The sequence below is a fragment of the Sardina pilchardus genome, chromosome 4 (assembly GCF_963854185.1).
Source record: "Sardina pilchardus chromosome 4, fSarPil1.1, whole genome shotgun sequence".
Taxonomy (NCBI): Eukaryota; Metazoa; Chordata; class Actinopteri; order Clupeiformes; family Clupeidae; genus Sardina; species Sardina pilchardus.
In genome coordinates, this window is record NC_084997.1 from 13,384,891 (window position 1) to 13,410,527 (window position 25,637).

General features: G+C 47.4%; 1 protein-coding gene across 2 annotated transcripts in view; it reads left to right on the top strand.

The window, feature by feature from the left end:
* The first annotated feature begins 295 nt into the window (after positions 1–295).
* clybl (citrate lyase beta like) overlaps positions 296–25,637 on the top strand; it is a 74,707-nt gene continuing 49,365 nt past the window's right edge. For both annotated transcript variants that reach the window (XM_062534223.1, XM_062534224.1), the window contains exon 1: positions 296–375. In XM_062534223.1, coding sequence (XP_062390207.1) covers positions 332–375 — 44 coding nt within the window. In that variant the 5' untranslated portion in view covers positions 296–331. The remainder of the gene's footprint in view (positions 376–25,637) is intronic.

A 25,637-nucleotide genomic window follows, 5' to 3' on the forward strand; every position in this document is an offset into this window, starting at 1 on the left:
GTGTGTGTATATTTTATTATACCCTTTTTATTTGAAGACAAATAGAGTGGCATAGGCCTAATTCAGATATATAGATAAACATCAATAACAGCATGACTTTTTTTCAATAGAGAGATCAGATTCAAGGAAAATGAACTAATTTTATTTAAAAATATTATTATGACCAACTGTCTTGAAACAGTGCAAATAATCCCATTGTATACCTTTAAATTCACCACCACGGGGGTAAGGTAACGCCCCTTTCTATTTTTATCCAATCGAAAGGCTCCTAAAGAACAGAGCTCTAAGGTTGTCGGCCAATTGTTTTTCAGCGTCTGTGAATCGTCGAAACATGGCGCACTGCATAGCCCGAGCTCTCAGGAAAACTGTTCTGCAGTAAGTTTAACATTTTCACTTACACTGTGCCGTAGACTGCTATTCTTTTTTGACACAAAACACGAAACCGTGTCTCAATGAGAACATGAGAATTGTCATGCTGTGAAGTCAGGCCATTCAGGTTTATGGCTATGTTGTTGTTAGCCATATAGCTAACACCTGACAGTCTAAACTGACATTGAAATAGTCTGTCACCTCTTTGCCCATGGATATCACCACATGGCACGGTTGTAATTTGTACGGAGATGCAAAACTCACGCGTGTAGTAAAATATTGCATGCTGAAGAATCCATTCATAAATCTGGCGCTGTTATCTCGCTACTACTGGCTACTACTCACTTGCATTCACGTCTCTCCCTGTCGGCAAGCAGTTGGCCACAATGTTGCGCTGCACACACAACTTTTCAGTGCGTTGCTAGACGTGGCTGTGGAGATATAGTAGGTCAGTGGAGTAAGAGCAGCCAGGTTGTCCCCAGCTGACCTCTGCTGCGGTTGTCACAGCCTACTGAATTATTGAGTCCCTCCGTTTTCAAGCCAATTTATGTATCCTCTAGGCCCCTCTAAACTTGCTTAATCGTCAGGCGCTTGGGTAGGCTACTGCAAGTGGATGCTGCCCCGAAAACGCCACACATACTTTACATCACCCTACCGAAAACCGGAGAAATAGCTGAGACTGCTTGAAGTATCCCTAAATATTTATTCTGTTTGGGTTGCTAGCCTATATCACGCCAGCTGTTAGGTAGTTTGTGCAATGTGAATGGGAATGGAGCAAATTGATCTGCTAGTATATCTTGTTGGATCATATTTCCCTACTAATTGTTTAATGATTAATTCCATTGTAAGTATAGATTTAGTTTTTTGGCCAATTTGGATATTTAATTAAACTGCAACATTACAGAAAATGAAGGTCATATACACCTCAAGAAGTAGCTGTAAAATCACTGGCGTTGTTGTAATGTCTTAGTTTTTTAATATCTTGAGTATTCTTAGTGGACAGCAGTGTGGTCCCTCAGCAACACAGCTCATGTACAGCCATCCTCCTACTGTACTTAGTTAAGGCTGTGCATCTGCGCTCAATTCATCTTCAGGGACTTAATGAGGGACTTCAAACAGTTTAAATGTCAATTACAACAGAGGCATGGTTTTAGGGTCCCAGTAATGTGTCCATATTGGTCATCAGGCCAGGGTGCCAGGTGGGTTTAATTTAAGGCAGATGAATAACCAGAGGCGGTGCTCTGATGGCCTGGCGTCATCTGCAGTGTGAAGTGACTGTCACGCCAAGGCCCGTCATATCTGCACTGTGTGTGCGTGTGTGTGTGTGTGTGTTTGTGTGTGTGTGTGTGTGTGTGTGTGTGTGTGTGTGTGAGAGAGAGAGGTGTCCCAGTGACAGTTTTAGTGCCGTGATTTCTCAGCACACTGCCAGAAGGCTGTGTGTGTGTGTGTGTGTGTGTGTTTGTCTCTGTTGCGTGATTAATTAAAGCCTCCCTCATTATCACCATTGGGACCAATGTGATCCTTTTAAACAATAGTGAGATGTAGTTAAAATAATCATTTTGAGATATTTTTAAGGTGCACTCCATTTCCTAAGGCAAGCCAATATTGTGCAGTACAATAAGCTTGCACATATTTACCCATTCTGAGCTCTCTCTCTCTCTCTCCCCCTCTCTTTCTCAACTGCTTGTGTGAGTGTGAGTGAGAATACACTTTACGGAGTTGCCTAGAGCCACCTCTTTGGCAGCAGACTGTGGTATGTCACCAACACCCCAGTGTCAGCGATGCAAGAGCATCCAAAAGGAAACATTGAGTGCTGCCATGATGTCGACAAGTGATGAAAGTAGCTCAGAGGATGTCAATTACCCAGCCAAGGTCTGGAGCTCATAAGTTAATGGGCAGTTTCCCCTTCCCCTTTCTGGGCCTGCCAAGGCTTTACAGCACAGGTTATAAAATCTCCAGACTAATGCCACCGCCATAACAGCTTGTAAGTAAGGGTAACAACATGAAGGCCACGGGGAAAGCAAAGGCAAGGTTTTTTTTTTTTTTTTAAGAAATTTTTCACATAAATCAGATTAATTTCTGACTAACCCAATAGTCACTGACCAGAATTTGTGTTTTTGGTTTGTGTTTTTGCCACATGGATATCCTGGTTACTATTCTTATTATTATTAGTAGTATTATTATTTATAATAATAATAATTATAATAAATTCAATTGATATTTTTCTACCTTTCTATAATTCTATATAAATATTTTGTTCAAATTATTTTAAAACATGTAGTAAAAATAAAGCAATAGAAAATGTCATTATTATTAATGTACTGTAACTTATTGTGAGGTTCATTCAGTGCATTTGGTTGTGTTTGAGGTTACGATTCTAAATGAGTTGTATCCTTTTTTGGGACCCCTTTTGTTTGGAAAGACTGTGACATTTCCGAACCACGACAACCAGACAGGGGTGTGTGTGTGTGTGTGTGTGTGTGTGTGTGTGTGTGTGTGTGCGTGCGCTGGCGGGCTGGTTTGGGGGAGGGCGGGGAGGAGGAAAAGGATCTTTTTAAAAATGTTCAAAGCGAAGCTCCCCATTCATCTGGTGGCTGGTGGCCGTGTGGAGGCCGGCGGCATCCCATAGAAAAATAAATGGCCGCTGAGCAAACAGGGACGTGTTGACAACTCATTTCCACGTTGATTGGTGCGGGCGGCCGGCGGTGGAGGTGTGTGTGGCCTTAATCCAGTTAGCCAGGAATAACAACCTGAGCTGAGCTCCTCTGCAACCAAATGCTACTGCCAGATTAGTCACAGGAAGAAAACCTGATTTAAGGAAAACTGATTTATTTATTTATTTGTTTTGCATACTGTATGATGTGGTCTTGCAGTCGACATTGATGTGAATCCAGCCAACTTCGGCTTTTATTTTGCTGTGAAAGAGGCTAATTTAGGCTCGATCAAAGTCCATCCCATACCATGGTTTTGTTACCCATGAAAACTGTATGAGGTCTGAGCTCAGAATTTATTATTACAGAGTCCCTAAAAGGCAACGTCTGTGTTCCAAGATGTTTCTTCTTGTCTTTCTTTTTCTCCCTTTTCCTTCTCATTTGTTCATCCACCCGGTGCATCAATAAATCGGTCTATTACCTGTTGTTGACCCTTTCTAAGCTTGCCTTTGAAATTTGTTACAGAGCATTAAGTTAACACATGTTGCTGGGCCAAAACAAAGCACTGGTAACAGGATTGTGGGCCAGCTGTGTAAACTAGTGCCGAGAGCAAGCGAGCGAGAGAGAGAGATGGCAGTGAGGGCTGCACTTGTCCCAGAGGTAACTGAGAAGATACATACGGCTAACAGATGGGAGGGATTTGTGCCCCTGAAGAGTCTCCCCAGACCCCCACACGCCGCAACCTCCACCCCCCACCAAAAAAAAAAAACACCACCCAAACAAGTGCCACAGCCCTCTCGCATTAAAGACTTTGATCAGCAGAACGTCTTGGCCCGGGGACCGGGTTCCTCAGACAGCTAGCGCATGGGATCGCATCTGTACAAACACACGGGGCCTTTGAGGAATGTGTGAACAATGCAACAAAGGAATCCTGTTCTGCGGCCAGAGAGCCCTCCAGCCGGCCTGCCTACCAGCGCCTTGGCAAAACCGAGGAGGGAGCCCGTGCGGTTTTCTAGATTGAGTGAGATGCTGGGATTAAATGACCAGGACTGGGAATAGGCCGTGTTTTTACACATAACAAAAGGGCAGGGCGAGTGGGAGTTTGAGATTTCTTCGCATGGAGGTTACTGAAAATGTTATCCTAAAAAATACAAAAATAAAATGATCAAATCCCTAGCAACGTTCTTGTGAATAATCTATTGAAATTACTTATAATTTGGAAGTGATTATCCAAAATAAAATATTTGTCACGAGTCCATGCACAGTCACTTTAACTTGTTGCCTTTTCATGAATTATCTGCTTCACTGTTAACACACTTGATAATGATGTGCAGTAGCTTACAGTTATAATCACATTTTACTGATGAGCAAAAGCCAAGTCTTCCATCTGATGGTGGACAGAACTTTGTCTAACTCAGTGTATAAATCTCTTTCACCTGAACTGGTTTGTTAATAAATCTCTTTCACCTGAACTGGTTTGTTAGGCCCCTTCTAAATCTTCAAACAACCCTTTTTTTCCGTGGCTGCAGTGGAAGAATCCCTCTCACTCTGCTGTTAAAAGAGAGAGCATTGAGAGACTGTGTGTGTGTGTGTGTGTGTGTGTGTGTGTGTGTGTGTGTGTGTGTGTGTGTGTGTGTGTGTGTCTCTGTCTGTGAGTCTGTGTGCGTGCGTGTGTGTGTGTTCGCTCATGCCCGTGGCCGCAAGTTCAGTCGGAGGCCGGCAGTGTGTGGGCTGGATGTTATTAGCAGCTTTGGTCCATGCCATACTTACTTACTCACACTCATGACAGGACTCCCACAAGGCACCTGGGCCAGGTCCGCGTCTGCTGGGAGAGCACCGGCCCGTGCCAGGTCGCCGTGTAACCGCACAGCACTTCCTGTCTTATACATCACCCTAATGCATTGCGTTCCCGACTTGGCCATTACAGCAGGAACTCGCTATCATTTGTTTTGGGGCTTGGTGATGTGGTGGTTGTTGTTGTTTTTTTTTCTTGGTAACCACAGTGATGTGTCGTGGATGGGATTTGTTTATTTGTTTATATATGTTGGTAGTTATGATGGAGTAGATGGAAATGGGCGCAGTTCAGCGGGCTGCCCCATGGTGTCAGTGTTGGCAGCGTTCTCAGCTCGAGTGTCAGGGTTCCTCAAGCCTGCAGTAAGGCTGGATCTGAGTTCCACTGTGTACTGTAGTATTGTGTGTTCATCATATAAGGTCAGAAATTATGTTTTGGAAAACTTATGCATATTCACTATCATATTTTCTTTCTTTCTTTCTTTCTTTCTTTCTGTCTAGTTTTAGTCCTAATATGTCTGTGTTCATTATTATTTTGTATTCCAATTTACTCCTGTGTTTTTCTCTGAATATGATAGTTGTGTACATAGTAAATGTGATAGTATCATAGTTATTTACATCATAAATACGATAATATTATAGTTGTTTGCATAATAAATGTGATAGTATTAGAAGTTTACTTATTCTTCTGATCTTTAAAGGCTAATATTGTTGAAATTGGCTATTTATGCACATGCATTTTGTATTTGTGTTTATGTTGTGTAGGCAAATTTTTTACGATTTTTGGCTTTGGGCTGCATATCTGAAATGTTTTGCGGATCTGTACTTTTTTATTATTATTTTTTTTAAAAACAATAGGCCAATAAATGCAGTTGTTCTTCTGCAGTTGGCTATTTCTACTGTATTTCTCTACCCTCTGAACTTACATTAGGTTTCAAAGGTAACATCTTATCCCATCCCGTTTACTTCTAAAGAGAATATGTGGGCCTATAGCCTAAGTCAGTCATATACTGTACATTAAGAACGGGAAAACCAAATAGCCTATTTATTTATAGGCTAACAACACCATACACATTAAAATCCTAGCACACGTGATGACAGAAAACAGTTGTTTTACAGCAAATTAAAATTAAATATTAAACGAATGGAAGCAATAAGAGGAGTGGTAGTAATAATTCCAGTTGATTGCCCAGGGTGGTGCATATGTTAATGACTTACTAGCGCCTTGAGGTTGGCTACGGCTCCCCGCTCTGCCTGCTAGGTTCGACCAGCCCCTCCGCCGTTTCAGCGCTCGTCATTAGCTTTGGAAATGAGCGGGGTCGTGATGCACAGAGCTCGGCGGGAGATCCCACGATGCGCCCAAGGTCGCCGGTAGGTGGCGCTGGCTTACACTGATTGCTCGCGTTGTGTGGCGCTGATGCCAGCCGGTGCTCTCAGAGCCGTGTTGGATTTCGAGAAGAGGTTTCCGTGTTTACGAGTGGGCACACAACATGCGCTCGGAGTATTGCAGAGTGGTTTATGCTTTTTATCCAACAGTGGTAGCCGCGTCTATAAATGCTTTGGTAATTTTCATATTGGTTCTACCCCACAGAGCCGAGTAAATAGACGAAATTCGAAGCAGATTCGAGATCTGGCCCCTGCTCGTTATGCAAAAGCTACTGCTCCAATATTCCACTTTTTTAAAAGATCAAAATCTGCTTGCTGTAATATTCTGTTTCTCAACATCGATTAGACTGGTATTCACCATTATATTACCATATGTGTGTTGAGTAGGTTACTCCACTGGCAGTTTATTAAAATGTTTAATTTATACACATAGGTGAATATTAATGAATTTTTGAAATTGACAAAGGGTCTTGATGATGACATGTACTTTCTTGTGTGTGGCCCTGTGTGTGTTTAAATGGTGGTCTAGGAATGCCTTTGTTGGTACCAGTTAAACGTTTAAATGGGGCACTTTACCAAAACAACACGGGGCAGATTACCCCATCTCACTCCATCTCAGTCCTCCATCAGTCAAGGTCAAAAACACAGCCTCTGCCTGTCTGTCTGCCTGTCTGTCTGCCTCTCTGTTGGTCCTCTCCTTCTCCGTAATCTCTCCCAAAACTGCTCGCGGGCTCCCGGTCTGGGTTTTACCGGCTTGCCACCACCTGGACTCCTCCTGTCCCTCTGGCCTCTCCTCCCTTCAGACGTTTCTCGCGTCTGTCCTCCGAGGCCTGTGCCCTCTTCCTCTCCGCCCTCTGTTTTGATGTCACTTCCTGTGACGGCGGTGTCTGTGCGGAGCGTCTTGGAGGCGGTGGGGTCTTTGACGTTAGCAAGGGTGCCTGGGAGTGGTGGAGGAGCCAGCCGGCCCGCCTGCCTGCCTGCCTGCCAGCCAGCCAGCCAGTCAGCCAGCCAGGGCTGTTTACTTAGCCCCTTTAATGGGGTGTGTTATGGGGGCCCCCCTTCGTCACGTTGCCATTTAGCAGCGGCCCCGCGCTGCCTCCCCCACCCCAGCACCACCACCACCACCCCCGGTAGCGCTCGTAGCTCATTAGCAAGAGGCTCGGAGGCAACCACACACAGCAACGCAGCAGCGGTAGAGCGGAGCGGAGAGGAGCCGAGCGCGGAGGAGAGCAGAGGAGAGAAGGAGAGAGTCCTTGGGGAATGGTGCCCAGGCCCTGCTCGCTCTCCCAAAGACATCTCCCCCTGTCCCCAAAGGACAGGTGTCTGTGGGAACACATCACTCTTCACTAATGATGCGTGGTGTATGTACGTGTTTGTGTGTGTGTGTGTGTGTGTGTGTGTGTGTGTGTTTGTTTGCGTGTGTGTGTGTGCACACTTAGGCCTGTGCCATAGGCGGTTGAGCCGATCAGCCTAACATTTTCTCTGCATCGTGTTTGTGTTTGCCCCCCGCCCCCTCCACCCCGCTCCTTGTTTGTTTGTTTATTGTTTCCAGATGGCAGCCCCCTTGACTTCACTTGTCTACGCTTTCAAGTTCCCACAGAGGCCTTTTTTCCCCCTTCTTTTTTTTTGGGGCTATTTTTTACAGCTTTGGCCCAGACGCCTTATCCTGTTTCCTATGCCCGGCTTTATGATGGGCACTTTTTTTTTCTCTCTCCTCTCTCTCCCCTCCAAAAACTGGAAACAACTGTCACTAGCCGTCTGCGCTTTTTCTCCGTACAGTGAACAGCGAGGCCGGCTGCAAGACTTGGCCCTCTAATCTCTTGTTTTGACGCCGCACGGTTTACCTTAGCTTAAGTGTTGCTCATGAATTCTGACGTTGCGGGGGTCTTAAAAAAAAAGCGGTCGGCTAGTCTTTTTCTTTCTCTCTCTCTCTATCTGACGTACACTAATGAAAAAGAAAGGGGGGGGGGGGTGGTGGGCAGACAGGGGTGTGGGGGTGCGTTGTTACCGGGTAAGAGGCCACGGGCCCAGGGAATGTGGCGTTCCCATGACTGGGGCCCTTTTATTTTTGCCAGGGCACCATTAAAGACACGTCACCTATTTACAGGAAGACAGGAAGAGGTCAGCAGAACGGCGGCAGTAAAAACGCGGGGGGAGGGAACCGCCTTACTCATCGGATGCGGTTAAGAACGGCTCTAATCAGAGCGCCGGGGCTATATAAAAACCCTCCCACTTGCCTTAAGAGGGTCTTTTCTTTTGGGCTGCCTGTCTCTGAATGACGGATCACTCCGGCATTCCAATTCCCCTTAATCTCATTCCTACTAGTGACTTAACCCCGAGGCTGAAGTGGTTCAGCCATTGCCTCGAATGGCTCCTGCCCAAAATAAAGAGGGGGGGGGTGGGATTGATGAGAGAGAAAGAGGAGTTTGAGAGAAAAAGAACCACTTTTGCTCAAGATTAGTTGAGGAAGAAGAAAGGGAAGAAGAGAAAAGCGTTGTTTCTTGTCTCAAGATTGCTGAAGAGCTTGGAAACTTCACCGCCTCTCTGCTCTTGAGCTTTCTTCATTGAAAGGCCCGGGTGTTTTGTTTACGTGCGGCGCTTTCTAAAGGCGACAGGGCCACTTTATAGTGTGCAGCGTGGTGTGTGTATGGCGTGGTGTAGTGTGGCGTGGTGGTGGTGTGCGTGGCGTGTGTGTATGGCGTGGTGTAGTGTGCCGTGGCTGTGTTGACGCAGGGCTTATCCAGGTGTCAACTCTAATCACCAGCTCAGGCCAGGGGAGTTAGTCAGAGGGAGCACACAGAGGGCTATGGGACAGAGACAGGACCAGACGCTGTGTGTGTGTGTGTGTGTGTGTGTGTGTGTGTGTGTGTGTGTGTGTGTGTGTGTGTGTGTGTGTGTGTGTGTGTGTGTGTGTGTGTGTGTGTGTGTGTGTGTGTGTGTGTGTGTGTGTGTGTGTGTGTGTGTGTGTGTGTGTGTGTGTGTGTGTGTGTGTGTGAGTGTGTAGGTGCGTGTGGATTTTGACGAGTGTGCAAATGTGTGTATGTATGCATGAGAGTGTGAGAGCAAGTGGGCCTGTGTTCTTGCATAGCACAGGCGTAGTAAAACCAATCGATTAGCAAAACTGTGATAAATGTGCCCTTGCAGCGTGTGTGTCTGTGTATGTTTTGAGAGAGAGGGAGAGTGTGTGTGTGTCCATGTATGTTTTGAGAGAGAGAGGGAGAGTGAGTGTCTGTATGTATGTCTGTGTGAGTGTGTGTGAGAAAGAGTGTGTGTGTGTGTGTGTGTGTGTGAGTGTGTATGTGTGAGTGTGTGAGTGATTAGGAGTAGCCTACTGCTCCTCTGGTCGGCTGCCCTCAGGGTGACCCCGTGCGAGGCGAGGCGAGGCGTGCCGGTGACGTGCGTTGTTTGTGTTTCCCCCGCGCCACGCGCCACATTAGCCGTCTAATCTCCCAGGTGACCACTCGGTGACACGGGTCGCCGTGAGGACACCGCCGCTCACCAGCTCATCAGCTCCCTCACTCTCGCTCGCTCGTGCTGTCTCTCTCTCTCTCTCTCCCTCTCTCTCTCTCTCTCTCTCTCTCCCTCTCTCTCTCTCTCCCTCTCCCCAGTACGTCCGTGTCAGTCTGTGCTCCAGCGATTTGTCTAAGTAATGCTGGTGGGTTTTCACAGTGATTCCTTCACATGCTTGAGTGAAGGCCTGTAGGCCTTTTCTCTGTTTGACACATGAAATGATGCTTGTAATGTTTGCAATATGTCATACTCTGTTGCAGATGTATTCTCAGATGTGTTAGGACATAGAAAATATGCCGGTTAGCAAGCGCAGGATGGATTCAGTTGCTCATGTTGTTATGTCATTTGACCAGTTTTACCATTTTGACAAGTATCTTGTCATGTTACATGATGTCGCAGGTTATGGATCTTTTGTGGTTTTAATGCTTGTGCTTGACTCCATTGGATTGTTGCCAAAAGAACAGAATCAAATCACAGTGCATCATGTGGGACTGAGAAGTCTGCTATTCACAGAAGAAAAACTTTAGCTTTTTTAGAAAAACAAAAACCGAAGCAGCTTTTTTTCACAAGATGATACCAATTAGGGTATGGCCATACTGGTCATATCACAAGCAAGGAACCACAAACAGCTCTGTTAGTTGGATGGAATATAACAGGTCTTAGGTCTGTTGTATTTGGAAGTTGTGAAACTTGTTGCTGTAATGCAATCATTATTTTCAGTTGCACATCCTAGCCTGTTTTCTTTTTCAGATCAGATCAGTGTTGTAATGTTTTTTTAAAAGTTAATTGTTTCTGTGAAAGTGAGTCTTTACTTGTGAAGAACTTCTGTTTTAGAGGCCGCACGCTCTGATGTAGTTGTAATTGATCAGCCCTCTGCACTCCCAAGCAGCCTGTTTTCCTGCACAACGATTAGTCATATCAGAGGAACGCACAGCCCCTGTGAAGTGCCTGCTTTGATCAACCATTGTGTGTGGTGAGCTGATTCTCTCTCTCTCTCTCTTTCTCTCTTTCTCTCTTTCTTTCTTTCTTTCTCTCCCCCTCTCTCTCTTTCCCTCTCTCTCCTTTTCCCTCTCCCTCTCTCTCCATCTTTCTTCTTCTCTCCCTCTCTCCATCTCTCTCTCTCCCCCCCTCCTCTCTGTCTGTTGTTATTGTAATCTATCCGTGTGCTGCTGCTGTGTAGCTGTGCAACTCTGGGCCAGATCGCTGTTGCTGTGGTCACTCCGGCACCTGTGTGGTAGATAGGACCAGTGGGGTCCAGGGAGGTCCAGCACGAGCCAAACCACACCGTCTTCATTTTCCTCCAGGGACTCCAAGGCCAGGCGCGTTTGATGTCATCGTTTGGAAGGGGGGGTGGGGGTGATGGGGGGGGGGGGGGGTATTTATGAGCGACCGCTCACTCTCCCTTGACGTGCACAGGGTAGGACACAGGGGTATGATAGGGGAAGTTCCGCCCACAATTGGACGGATAGTTTTTCCTATTTTGCCAGAAGAGGAATTCCAAATATTATCTTTTTCCATTTCACAACAATCCGACCCCATTGAAATGGACGCCAAGACAAACCGGCCCGGCCCATCATAAACTGTGATCATTGTAGCTCTTGTTTGAAATTGAGCTCTACAATGTGTGTGCTAGGAGAAGAGTTTAATTCAATAATACCCCCAAATCCCAAATATACCTCCTCCAAATAGCTATAAATTTCGACATCCACATGATGCTGTTATATGTGTGATGTTATTCTGTATCTAATGCTTTGTTTGTGTTAGCATGTGACAAATATGGCATACTGATTTGTCTAAATGAGAATATTTTGTATAATTAATCAAGGATATGTAGACATCCTTCTGGGAAAAACTCGCTTAGATCAAACAGCAACACTTTTTTCCCGAGAATAGTTTAGTTTTAATCTAATTATCACCTAATCGCTGATGTGCCTGCAAACAACTCATTATTCTGTGATTTTGCTTCGGTGAGACCGCAACGTGAATTATTTTATCACCTTTGTAAGTGGTCCCATTAGAGGGACGTTAATCAAACATGGCCCCAGCTGCTAAAAGATTGTTTGTCAAACGTATTTTGCATTGACAAACCTTCCTCCCAGGTTGAGAGACTGTCATTTAGGCCAAAAACATATTAGAATTCCACTGTTCTGTGTACTTTGTTTGTGTGTGTCCCTGTGTTTTGATCTCTGTGGTCTCAAATCAATCATTAAATGGCTTTGCTATGATCACAATATTGTCAAAGCCAAAGCAAGTCTTGCTTCTGGCAACATGGCAAGTCAGTTTTAGCACTTCAGCAAAAAAAGAAGTTTGTTTCACAAATTGTGGCTAAATTGCCTTAACTGGCAGCCAGACATAAATGGTGGTGGAACCAGTCAGCACTGGAAAGCAGTGGGCTTCACACGTTTACTTATTTCATTAATTAATTAGGCTCGCTTTTTTCACTATTTGTTTCTTTTATTTTCGGGAAAGTGTCCCTTCCGAGTGGATTTGTATTCAGGCCACATGAAAAGGGGGGCATGATTATGGAGACATCTGACGCACAGACCGGGTCATTTGAATGTGACACCCGCGAGAGGAACCAAAGCCTTTGGAGACACGGCCTTTTGAGGCCCCTCTTTTTTCCCCCCCGCTCCTGCCTTTAATTCCGAGGCTGGCTCGGCCCACTGGCCCCCGGTTTGTCCAGTTGGCTCGGGCTTTGATCAGTCCGATTGACAAAAACGCCATCACAGGGGTTTGCAAATAAAGGCTCCCCCCGTCAACCCAACACACCCCCACCTTCCCAAAAAAAAGAGAGGGGAAAAAATCCTGAATTGGCCAAATAGCATTGGGGGGCTTTTCTCTATGTTTCATGTCAGTGGACCAAATAGAGAAAGTGCTAATGGTCTTATAATGGGCTATCCCACTGCTGCGACATCACAAAAATTGGCTATGATTTACTTCCACCCAAAAAAACCCCACTTTTTCCCCCCCCAAAAAAATATTTTCATCTTTTTTGGTGCTGACCTGCGTGGTTGTGGGCATTTTGGCTGGGCACTGGTCAGGAATGGACCTGGTGTGTTTTAGTAAGGCTGGTGGCTGTGCTTGTGCCACTGGCACAGTGGTGGAGTGGTGATGGAGGAGGTGGTGGAGTGGTGGTGGTGGTGGTGGTGGTGGTGATGGAGGTGGCGGTGGCGGTGCAGCCAGGCAGCAGTGGTAGCCAGTGCCACAGACCACGTCCCCATGCCTGTTAGCGGTCCGGCGGCGGCAGTGATGCGCTACTTCCTGCACTCTTTTGTTTACCCTCCGGGGCCACAGCTGTTGGGATAGGTGATAGCCAGGCTCTCTCCCCCGAAAAAAGGACCTGAGTGCACGCACCGCTGGCCTCCCATGCCCCTAAATAGGAGCATTAGACACAGCGCATTAAGGGACTGCTGGTGCGACCGTGGCTCCATGTCCCTCCACACTCCCTTCCACCCCCAAGGTCTGCCCCTCTCTCTCTCTCTCTCTCTCTCTCTCTCTCTCTCTCTCTCTCTCTCTCTCTCTCTCTCTCTCTCTCCCTCTCTCTCTCTCTCTCACACTTCTCTGCTCCACTCCTCCCTGGGGCCGTCTGGACGGATCAGGGAGCGCGACACTGTGAAGGAGGCGCAGACGGGAATGTTTTGGGTCCTCCCCCCGATTTTTGACCGAATCCCCCTCCTCTCCAAAACACACACACACACACACACACACACTCACACACTCTACACTCACCCATGTGTGCCTCATAATTCAGATATTCTTTCTCTGCAGCGTAAAAAAAGAGACAAAAATGGATGGTGATTATGCCCCTATTGTTGATTTTTTTTTCCACTGTGTCTTGCGGTTTTGCTGTTTGATGTACCATTATGTAGCCCTAGAGTTGTCATGTCCTCGTCTTTGTGCTTCTGTTGGCTTTTTTCCGTTAGCTCCCCCCCCCCCCCCCCCTCACCTCCACCTCCCCACCCCACCCTACTCCACCCCTCCTCTTTTGCCTTTGGTACCACACGCCCAGATACAGCAGAGCGCTGCGAAAATACCCACAAGGCCAATCAGACCATATGTAGTGTTGCAGATTTTTTATTATGCACCAGCAGAATCACACCACAGCAGGGTATATCTAAACATGAAAATTAATTCACAGCTAAATGCTGCTATATGCAGTACAGAGGGAGACCGGGAGAAGGCAAGAGAGGGATAGAGAGGGATGGAGGGAGAAAGAGAGAGAGGGAGGGAGAGAGGGACCGAGGGAGAGGGAGAGAGGATGGGAGGGAGGGAGAGGGAAAATCAAACATGGAGATTGCACCAGATAGAGGAGGAGCAGTGTAAACACCCTGGGCTGTCACTAGTTCATTTGTTAAGCAGATGGCGCTGCACTACTAGAGACACTGTGCAATGCGCTGGTAATGAGTCCACATGCATGATCCACTGATTGTTCTAAAAACTCAATGATCACACTCTCCCCACTGTTTATTCAAATAAATTGATTAGAAAAGCACTCTTAAAACATTCTAAAATGATCAGACTACTACTGACTCTCACACACTGTGTGGTGTAGGAAGATGAAGATTGTAATCATCATAACAATAACGAGTGTTTATAGAACATTTATATTTAGTTTGATGGGTCTGTGCCAGCATTTTCTGCCATGGCCATTTCATTTTTTCCTTGATGTGGTACTTTGATTCGAAGTCATAGTTCACAGATTCTGGGTGATTGGATCAATATCCTGAGAGGACCTGTTACCAGAAATAATGAAAAGTAATGACGGTGTGGCCCTCCAGTTGTAATGAACTTCAGCATGGAAGTACTTGAGCATGACTTTGTCTCAGAGCAATGCAAATGGAATGGCCCCCCGACTGCTTGGAATGCACCCAGCTGGCCTTTTAAAAGGTGATAATTGGAAAATACAGGATACAGCCGTAGTTGGAGAGAGGGACTTCTTGTTCCACCGATTTACCCACTGCACGCTTGATGTTGAGGTTGCTGAGCTTGCTCAGCACAGAACAAATTTTCGGAATACATTTTGGAATTTAGTGCTGAGGGGGTCTTGACTACACATTTTTTGGGGGGAAAAAAATACAATTTGAGGGAAAGAAATGTAGCGTTTTTGTTGTTTAGTTAATCCGTCCTGTAATGACTAAGAAACAAAAAACTACAATAAAACTATTACATATACATGTTACATGTAGAATACTTTAAATGAGAAAATATAAATATATAGAAAAAGGTTATAAATAATGAGAGTGCATTGTAATCTTGAATTTCCCCTTGGGGATCAATAAAGTATCCATCTATCTATCTATCTAATGAAAGAAATAAATTGGTAATTATTATGTTATACTTGAAGACATACTATATCATGTATACATTGTATACAGAAATGATAACAGTCTAGCTATTAAATAGCCATATCATAATGGATATTCCAATATGTAGAGATAGAAAAAACGAGTTATAGAAGTTGTACTGCATTATGCAAAGTTTCTGAACAACTAGACAAAGGTCCATTGCCTTCATCAGCTGTTCAACTGAAATACCTCTGAGGCAGAATAGGGACATAGATTGCATGCAATGCCTTTCTTAAAGCCTCGAGACGTCTCAACACTTCCTTTAGAAATCTCAGAAGTCCGTTTGGCACCCAGCATACTCTCTGAGCCTTCGACTACAAAGTTTATTTTCCTCTCCTTAGCCTACGTGCCTGATTGTGTGTGATGGCAGGGGAAGGCCGGGGCAGAACAAAGCCAGAGAGGACCAACCGTGAGCAGACCTCCACCTCCACCTCCCTCCACCCCCCTCCTCCCGCCCCCGTCTCCCTCTTTATTCTCCCACTTACTTCAGTACATAAAGCAACACGCGGCATTCCTGCAGATCGGCGGAAGGAAGTCATGAACGTGGGACTTGGGAAGCCCCTGCTCCTTCGCCCGGTCTAAATTGAAACCATTTCAGCCCGCCGCTCCTCCTCCTCTGGCTCTTTCAGTGAACTTGGCGTGAGGAGCGGAGGAGTCGAGAGCAGCTGCACCACCACCAGCAGCAGCAGCAAACAGCAGCTCGGCTTTATTGCCGCCCTCCCTTTCGGCCGCAGGAAAGTGGCCGTCGTTGATAAGGCCCCCTGTTTGAAGTAGCAGTTTACTGCTACATCGTTTGCAGTTGAACGTCCCCTCGAGGGCCTAGCGCAGAGAGCAGAGTCTTGTAGCTATACTACTCCGCTCTAAGTGGAACACTGACACAGTGGCATAGATTTGGAGTGTGGTGGTGGATACCTAAAATGCGCGGTGCTGTTTTTGTATTTTTTTTTTCGTTTCTTTTTTTTTAATTTTACTTCTTTTCCCTTTTGTCCGAGGCCAATCAAAACAGTGCCTGCGCGGTGCCACGACGCCTGACCCTTGTCAATCACGTTTGAGTTTCCGTCATTACCCTGCGGCCGGCTGGACGGTCTCAGGAAGCGGCCCCTGCTGAAACATCATGTGGGAACGCGCGCGATGATTTCCTCCGGTTCCTGCGGTCAGCGGCGGCACCCGGTCCGCCGAAGGGGCCCTCATTGTCCCTACGCTCTGCTGGCCCGGGCCGGCGAACCGTCACCTGTCCAAAGGCCACCGAAAGGCCACGCTAATCTGCGGCTCCCAGTCCATCGACTGCAGAGCTCCGTTTCCTCGAGCAGCACCGGCCGAGTGTGGACGGGTTTGAAAAATGGGGGTCAAATAGCACAATTTGTTGTACGTGCCGGACGGTTTTATGAGTGTAATGACTGTGATTGTGGCAACAATCGTGTGCGAGCGTGTGTGTGTCTCTCTCTCTCTCTCTTTGTGTGTCGGAATTTGTGTGTGTGTGTGTGTGTGTGTTTGAACGTGTGTCAGTGCACATTGCCCATGTTCTAGTGTGTCATTCTTTCCACACTCCCTGTAATGGGTCAGTATTTTGTCTGAGCGCTCGCTGACTCTTGTCTACCCTGCAGGGGCATCAGGAAGGGCATTACTGGCCTCCACCCTCCCTGTGCCACTCGTTCCCTGGCACTGCCAACCTCCTCTTGTAAGCGTGCCAGTCCTAGCAGTCTCTGCTGTGTCCCGGTCACTGCCATGAGTGTTGTTGCTATAGCTGTGCCTTGCCTAGATCATCACTTCACAGCCCTCCTAACCTTCAGGACACAATGATGGTGACGGGGATAACGAACAACACGGTGTACTGTGTACTGTGTAGATAGATAGCAAAATATAAGGCCACATTTGAGTTGATGATGGGGCCATCACACTACAGGTAATGTTGTGACTGGGAGTTCCAATCAAGCCATGGTATATAAGTAGGGATAAACTCAAGCAAGGCCAGTTTTAAACACAATTAACATGCATTGATAATTCAAAGTACGTCAAAAATTAGCAGATAAAATGACATGATGTGCTACTGTAATGAGCTGTCCTGTCACTTTAGATAAGTTATCCAATTTCGCTAAAGAGTAACTTGGAGACTTTTGAGTGCTTGGCTGTTGTTTGGGCAGGGTATCGCTGACACTGGCAGGTTGGTAAGGAGGCCTAGTGTGGGCCTGTTGGCAGTGTTTTCCTCTCCAGCAGACTGTTAGCTCTTTATGGCCTGGTTGTTAATCTGTTGACTGTCCAACGACACAGCCGTTTGGGTTTGTACTTGGGCTTTTGAGAGGCTAAGGGGGGTGGGAGAGGAGGGGGGTCGTCTAAATGCTCCACTTCTCACCTCTCTGCTTCTCTCTGACTCTCTCACTCACACACAAGCACACACGCAGACAGACAAACACACGCACACACTGTTTTTTTTCTTTTGCGAATCAGGCCTTCATTAAGGGATTTGATGTTAAATTTCTGAAGCTGCTGTGAAATTTGTGTCTCTCCAGGCGATTAGGCTCAGATTTGCATCCACCTGGCACTTCAGTAAATTCATTAGCCAGAGGCAAGAAAACAAACACAGCACCTCCTCTCCCACTCTCCTCCCCAATCACTCACTCGCTCTCTTTCCCCCTCTCTCCCTCTTGCTCTCTCTCTCTCTCTCGCTCTCTCACACACACACACACACACTCACTCACACCGATACCCTCTATCTGTCTTTCTGTCTGTCTGTCTCACTCCTCTGCTTTTGTGATACAGCTTCTATCTGACTCTCACACATTCTCTCTCTCTCTCTCTCTCTCTCTCTCTCTCTCTCGTCCTGTGCTTCTGTGCTTTTGCCTCCAACAGTATTATTTTCCCCTCTGTTGTTCACATCCCTCTCTCCTTTGTGTTTTTTCTTTTTTATTCTCCCTTCATGGAAACACTTAAGTATCTTTTTTACCTTGAGATTACCCGGCGGAAGGCTGCATGTTAATACAGCGAGTCCTTCAATCACAGCAGTGCCTGAGAGCTGCATGTCACCGTCTCATAGCCCCTGCCTCTAATTAAAAGCAGCCTCTGTTTACCTAGGAGGAATGCAGTTTTTAAAGAGGCCAGGGAAACAAGGCTCCTCCAGCACACACACACACACACGGGAGTGAAGTGTGTGTGTGTGTGTGTGTGTGTGTGTGTGTGTTTGGTCTTTGGTCTCTTTTCTTTCCCTTTCTTTTCCCTTCCAACTTTGAATGAAGTCACCAGGGCTTCCTTTGTGAATCTTTTTCATTTTATTTGGTCTTTTTGTCTCAAGGAAAGCAAGAGGGAGCGACATGATTAAGATGCCGGGCTGCCTGTCAGAGAAGTTGCTTGTGTCTGTGCCTGCGTTAGTGGTGTGTGTGTGTGTATGTGTGTATGTGTGTATGTGCTTGCGTTACTGGGGCCAGCGCACGTGTGTGTGTGTGTGTGTGTGTGTATGTGTGTATGTGTGTGTGTGTGTGTGTGTGTGTGAGACTGGGGGCCTGCGGCCCATGTTGGAGTGATTACTCCCTGCGTTACTCGGCCTGTCTGACACATGTGCTCTCTACATGTGGTGCCAAATGTACGCGTTGGGGCCGCATCCCTCTCTTCCCGTCCCGCTACTCACACACCAGCGGAAAAATGTGTTGCTCATACATGTCTGTAGGGTGTGTTATGTGTGTGTTAGGTGTGCATGAGAGAGAGAGAAAGAAAGAGAGGGAAAGAGATAGAAAGAATGAAAGAGAGATATTGAGAAACAATTTAAGTGAATAAGTGTGCATCTGTCTAAGTGTGTATCTGAACCTCGACTGTCTACATATCATATTTATTTGAGTGACTCAGTGAGTTGATACTGTGTGATATGCTCCCTCCACAAAGAGAGAGTGTGTGTGTGTGTGTGTGTGTGTGTGTGTGTGTGTGTGTGTGTGTGTGTGTGTGTGTGTGTGTGTGTGTGTGTGTGTGTGTGTGTGTGTGTGTGTGTGTGTGTGTGTGTGTGTGTGTGTGTGTGTGTGTGTGTGTGTGTGTGTGCGTGGTGTGTGTGTCTGTATGTTTGTTGTCCTGTGACCGTGCCTCAAGTGACCAGTGTGAAACTAAGAGTCGGTCCTCTGGGAGGCCTCTCTCTCTGCCTCAACACTCTCCGAGTGCCTCCAGCTCCACTCCAGCCGTGTGTGTGTGTGTGTGTGTGTGTGTGTCTGAAGGTCCCTCCCGTCAGTTCGGGGTCACGGTTTGAGCTGCCGCGAGGCTTCCTGAGGCTGCGTGTGGCTGCGTACAACCTGTTTCTGCTGCCAGACACAAATAGGGTTTAAGGGCTACTTTCACAGATGAAGGCAAAGCCTATTATACAAGTGACTTCTTATCCAAAGGAAGATTGGCTTTTAATTACTGTCCTCGAAGGGGTGGGGTTGTCTGTATCACTCTGCATGTGTGCGCGCGTGTGTGTGTGTATGTCTCATATGTGAGTAGGTGTGCATACACATGTACACACACAAAACACACACTCGTTAAATTGTGAGTGTGTGTATGTGAAATGAAAACGAGAGAAGGGAGTATTTAGGTGTGGCTGTGCGAATTGTGTAGTGTGTGCAGGATTGACTTGCACACAAGTTCAACCTCATGGTGGCCGTAGTGGTCATTGCTCCACCATTATCCAGGCCTGGGAAAGTCACCCCTGGTAGAGCGGCACACACAGTCCATTCTAATCCAGTACAGCAGGGCCAACCGATACTCAAGGTCCCAGAGGACTTAGAGCCCCTACACGCTCTCTCTCTCTCATGGGTTTCCTCAAAGCGAATGCGCTCGTTTCCGCCCCTTGCTCGCTACAAGCGCGGCGTTTGCCAACTCCAAATTAGCAGACCTCAATCCAATCCAAAAGTATTACTCGGAATTTACACCGCAAGCACGATGTAAACAAGAGCGAAAGGTAAATGAATCAATTTACACTCCCAGCGGCAACGCCAGCCGACGTGTCTATCCATGTGTTTTTCCCGTGTGCGCACTTCACATACGCTCTAAAGACGGAAGCGAAGCGTGAAAACAAAATAGGCTGCGCTCGCTCGGCTGTCATACAGTAATTTCCCGCATATAAGCCGCATTGTGTATAAGCCGCAGGACAGAGTTTTATGCAAGGTAAAAGAAACAAAACCATATTAACACCATATCAACTGCCCCACTGTACCTCATAGCTGAAGAAATTTTGCAAAATCAATGTATAAGCCGCGGCTAATAGTCGGGAAATTACGGTACGTGCGTGAAGGTCTGCCGGTGGAAATGGGTACACTTATTCTAATGGTATTTTATCGCTAGCAATAGACAGGCGCCAGATGGGGGCGACTGAAAAATGTTTGAAAAATGTTTCAAAAACGACATTTCCCTGAAGTCCGCTTCTAACTGGCTCTCTCCGCTCTCTTCACTCTCTGTCCTCCTCGCTCTTGGTAGTCTTCCCTGCCCGTCGCCCGCTGCACTCTCGCACTGCTGCTGCTGTTAGTGCAGGTGGCTTGAAACATTCCCCACGCCTGACCGGTTTTAAATCCCCGGTTAATACTCTAATGGTCATGTAAATTGCACCATATCAAAATGTAGACTCTGATTTAGTTGCAGCTTCTCTGGCCCGTCGGGAGGGTCGATGATCAGGCAGGCGACCGGTGCTCGTGTGTGTGTGTGTGTGTGTGTGTGAGAGTGACCTGAGTGCTGCCCTGCCCTGTTTTTAAGGAGTGTTCAGTGGTCCTGCGCGTGTTCAGGGGGCAAAGGCTGCTCCCCCCATGATCACGGAGGCCCCCGCACTCTCATTTTGATCAGGCTCTCTCTGCCCACCCAAGCGTGCTGCCATTTACGGAGGCAATTTGAACCCCCCTCTACACACACACCTCCTCAACACCCCCCCCGGAAACATGACTCAAGTCCTCCCCCTCTATCCTACCTCTGTCTGATTCTCTCTCTGTCTCTCTTTCTTTCTCTGCATCTCTCTGTCTCTCTCTCTCTCTCTCTTCTCTCCCTCTCTGTCTCTTGTCTGTTCTTATCTGTCCTTCTGTCCTTCTTTCATTGTTTCTTTCTATTTCTGTCTCGACCATCCTCTCTTTCTGTCACATACACACACACACTCACACACTTACACACACACACACACACACACAACTGCATCACTTCCTCAGTCTCCTTCATCATCAGCATAACGGCCGCGTGGCATCCCATTATCTTCATTATGATCCCTTTGTCTTTTCGGATCTCCCCAATAAACCTGCTGATCAAACACACAAATTGGTTTCATTTTTTATGCCTTTTAATATTGCCTGTAGTGATTTTCTACGGCCACTGGAGGGCACAGTCAACTAACAGCGCGTTTCAGGAACTACGAGAGCTGGGTGGGATGGGATGGGGTGGGGGGTTGGCAGGGTGAGGGGGGGTGTTTGGGCAATGGAAGGTGGGGCTGGGTGGGGGGATGGGGGGTAGGGGCCTTATGTTGGGAGGGGAACTGAGATTAGATTGAATTGCTTCCAAAAAAAAAAGGAAGAAAAAATACCCAGGCTCCTCTGCGGCTCCGTTGTGACACATAAGTATGTTGCTCGGAGGCAAAATCAGACAAGTGTTTCGGGGGCTCTCAATTTGTTGCTCGCGCAAATCCAGAGTCAGACGTTTAAGTTTATTTGGCTACCCGGCCATGTGTCTCCTTTTCACCCCTGTCTCACCCATCTGTCCAGTGGCCTTGAGCTGCTCGCCTCCTCCAAGGGGCACAGATGCGTCTGGCCTGCCGTGTGTGTGTGTGTGTGTGTGTATGTGTGTGTGTGTGTGTGTGTGTGTGCGTGTGCGTGTGTGTGGAAGCTACATTGGCCAAACCCCTGTTATCTGTGCACTGTCTAAGAGTATGTGTGGTTGATTGATGTGTAAGGAGCGCACAAGTGCTGTTTTTAGGTTGCTAGGTGATGTTTGATTCTTTACCTCCCCACTTGCTGTCATGTGCTCTTCGTCTCTAGATGGCCCTTTTCCCACCTCCTCATGTCTACAGCAACACTCCCCTCTTCTCCTCTCCTCTCCTCTCTTATCTTCTCTTAATATGGGGGTAGACCCAACAACCCCAATGCTTTCCACGACCCTCAGGATTCTCTCCATTAAAAAGGGCCTCTGCCTCTAACCTGCAGTGTGGCCAGCCTGTCCATTTCCCCTCCTCTGAGGATGGACAGGACAGGGATACTGTAACTTGGGATGGGCCAGGGTGGGGAACGCCGGAGAAGGCCTTGCTCAAACCCCGCTCTTGCAGCACCATACTGGGGCTGCGCCCGCCTGAGGAACGGCCTCTCCTGGAGCTGGCGGACATCTCAATGCTGCGGCCGGTTCTGCAAGGGCCCACATTGGGGTGTTCTCGTGTGTTTATTTTAGCCCGAGCGGGGGGGCTCAGTGGGACATGTAGGTTGGTTTTCTGTTTATCCGTTTTATTTTCTAAAGTTTTCACCCAGTAAAAAAGTCGTAGAATTTTTATTATGCCTCGCGAGAGCCAAACTCTTTTGAAAATCTGTCATAAAAAATATATCAAAAAATACCCCACTATGCCAAAGTAAATATCGTATGAGTGTGTGTTTGTACCTGTGTGTGTGTTTGAGGATATGTGTGTGTGTGTGTGTGTGTGTGTGTGTGTGTGTTTGTGTAAGAAACAGTGTGTGTGTGTGTGTGTAAGAAACAGTGTGTGTGTGTGTGTGTGTGTGTATGTGTTACAGAGTAAGAGAGAACATAAGAGAATATGTTGTATTGGTGTAAAAGACTGTGTGTGTGTGTGTGTGTGTCTGGTTGTGTCTGTGTGTGTCTATGTGTGCCTGTGTGTGCCTGTGTGTGTCTGTGTGTATGTAAGCCTTGACTGCATCTTGACTGAGAGCTGAGTGAAGTGATCAGATGGCGAGCATTCTGGCGCCTCTTTTGAGCGAGCGAGCGAGTGAGCACGGTACGCCGCGGCCCCAGCCTGTCAGCTGGCCTCCGGTTTGGAGCGCGGTGGCCGAGCACCGTCACCGCCACCACCGCCATCACCGCCGCTCCGCCACCACTCGTCTCCGCCGTGGCCACTGCTGCTGCTGCCGCGGCCGCCGCCTGGCAGTTAAAGAACACTCAGATGCACCCATATGCTGCGGGAAACAGATCCGTTTGAGCAGCTTTGGAGGCCAGCCAGCACAGCACAACACAAGAGAGGAGGGGAGGGGGGGAGAGAGAGAGAGAGAGAGGGAGGGAGGGAGGGAAGGAGAGAGAGAGAGGGATGGGGAGAGGAGAGCAGAGCCATGTGTGCAAGCACTGTGGTTAGGCCCCTCTTGGAGAACGAGGGATAGGGAGGGAGAGAGAAAGACGGAGAGGGAGAGAGGGAGAGGGCCTGTGTCGGGAGGATGAGGAGAGGGGCTGTGTGGCTGATCTGTGCTGTTGGTCCAAAGCTGCGCTTTAGTCACCCTGTCTGTGGGGATTGTGTGCTCTGTTCAGCTCTCTGCCTCTCATTACATCGGCCTCTAAATCTGCGTGGCATGTACATGTGAATGGATCCTGTTTGCCTTTTACATCCCTGACCGTGTGCATTGCGGGGCCGTGTGTGTTTGTTTGCGCGTCGGTGTGGCGAGCTAATGCTATCTGACATGTTTGCATGTGTCTGGGTGCCCACTCTGCTGTCAGGGCTGCTGAGTGCGAGTGCTAAGGGGCCGGTCTGTTGCCGCTTGTCTGTTTAGTGTGTGGACAATGACTTAGTGACTGTGTGCGTCCCTGTTTCCTTGTTGTCTTGCTTGTGTGTGTGTGTGTGTGTGTGTGTGAGAGAGAGAGATTGTCCTGGAAGGCGGGGACAGTGAGGGACAATGGCTTGGGCCCAATGATGGCCGAATGACACGGCCAGCTCAGCTCACCATTGCTCACGCTGCTCTGTGTGAGTGCTCTGGAGAAGCTGCTTTAAAACACAAAAACAAACGCCAATCAATCACCCCTCTCCCAGGCCCACGGACAGTGTGTGTGTGTGTGTGTGTGTGTGTGTGTGAGAGAGAGAGAGAATGAGTGAGTGTGTGTGTGTGTGTGTGTGAGAGAGAGAGAGAGAATGAGTGAGTGAGTAAGAGAAAGAGAGATCCTCCTGGCCTATTCACCCCACAGAGTTGTGCCATGGCCAGAGACACCCTCTCTCCTCCTCTCTCCTCCTCTCTCCTCCTCTCTCCGCTGAGGCCCTGCTCCTAAAACCAACACCAGGCTCGCAGCTCAAAGCCTGTTTGCTGTGGAATCGTTAGCGACACAATTATCACGTGTCTGCTCTGTCAGTCTAGAGCACTTTGCCAGTGAATTGCAAACGCTGCCCCGTCAATTAGGGTTTGTTTTCGAGGAGTGATTCGCCTTTATTCTCCCTGGTTGTTATTTGGTTGTTATTATACTTAAACCAGATGTTGTCTGGCATGAAAGCTTACTCACTCTCAAAGGTCTTTTATACCTCTGTGTTTTATACCTCTCTGTTTTCAAAAAAAAATCTATATTTGTTGTCACAGATTGCTTTGAGCAGTTGTGCTGTATTAAGTGGCTTCGGATATGTAGTGTTTTTTAGTCTTAATGGGACGGTTGGAGGCATAGAATACAAAGCAAGGAATTCAGACTGTCAGTTTGAACATCTCAGTTTTTAGATTAATCTGATTAGTTGAATATGCCACTAAAGCTGCAGTATTGTCTACAATGAACCAACAAATGATGCTTTGTAACTATTATATATATAAAAATAACTTTAGAAGAGGATTTACACATTAATCAAGTGTTTCAATGACAATTCAACTGAGCTTCGTAGAAGTGGATGAAGTGTTGTTTTTTCCCTGTTGGAGGACGGCCCAAAGGCCCAGCCTGTTTAGTCCAGCTTGACCATTCCTGACCACTGCTAGCAGCTCTGTCCTTTACCAGACATCCGCCTCTTTCACGTCTCAGGAAACCAAACATCGGCGGGGAAAAAAAGAGAGAGGTGTGGGGAAAAGTGTGCAAACATACCGTCCTGAACCTCTCCTCACCTTAACACAGAGTCCCTGCTGTCACCATAATGGAAAAAAGAACCTAAATATATTTGCATGAAATAAATAAAAATCACATATCACATGGAGCCGGCCTGAGCCTCCCGTCACGGCCAAAGGTTCCCAGTCCCAGCTGTACTCTCCATCTGTCTCCATGGCCACCACCTCTCTCTCCCTCTCTCCCTCTCTCTCTCTCTCCCTCTCTCTCTCCCTCTATCTCTTTCTGCTGCTCTTAATGGCCAAATAATTCCTGCAGAACAGTGCTTTTATTAATGGCTGTTTTTTTCTACATTTCTCTCAACTCACCCCCCCCCCCCCCCCCCCCACACACACACACACACATCCCTCCTCCACCACCAGCGCCTTCTGCCTCTCCATCCTCGTCCCTTCTCTGTCCCTCGCTCCCCTGCTACCCACTGTGAGAACATTTCAACTTAACATTTTATCTCCTGATCACATTGGCTATGTGACTATAGGCGAGCAAACTGCCCCTAATTAATAAAGTGATGAATAATGATTGGTGAACATGGTGACGGGCTCTGTCTCTCCCTCCTCGCTCTCTTCTCTATCTCTCTCTCTCCCTCTCTGTTTCTCTCTCTCTCTCTCTTTCT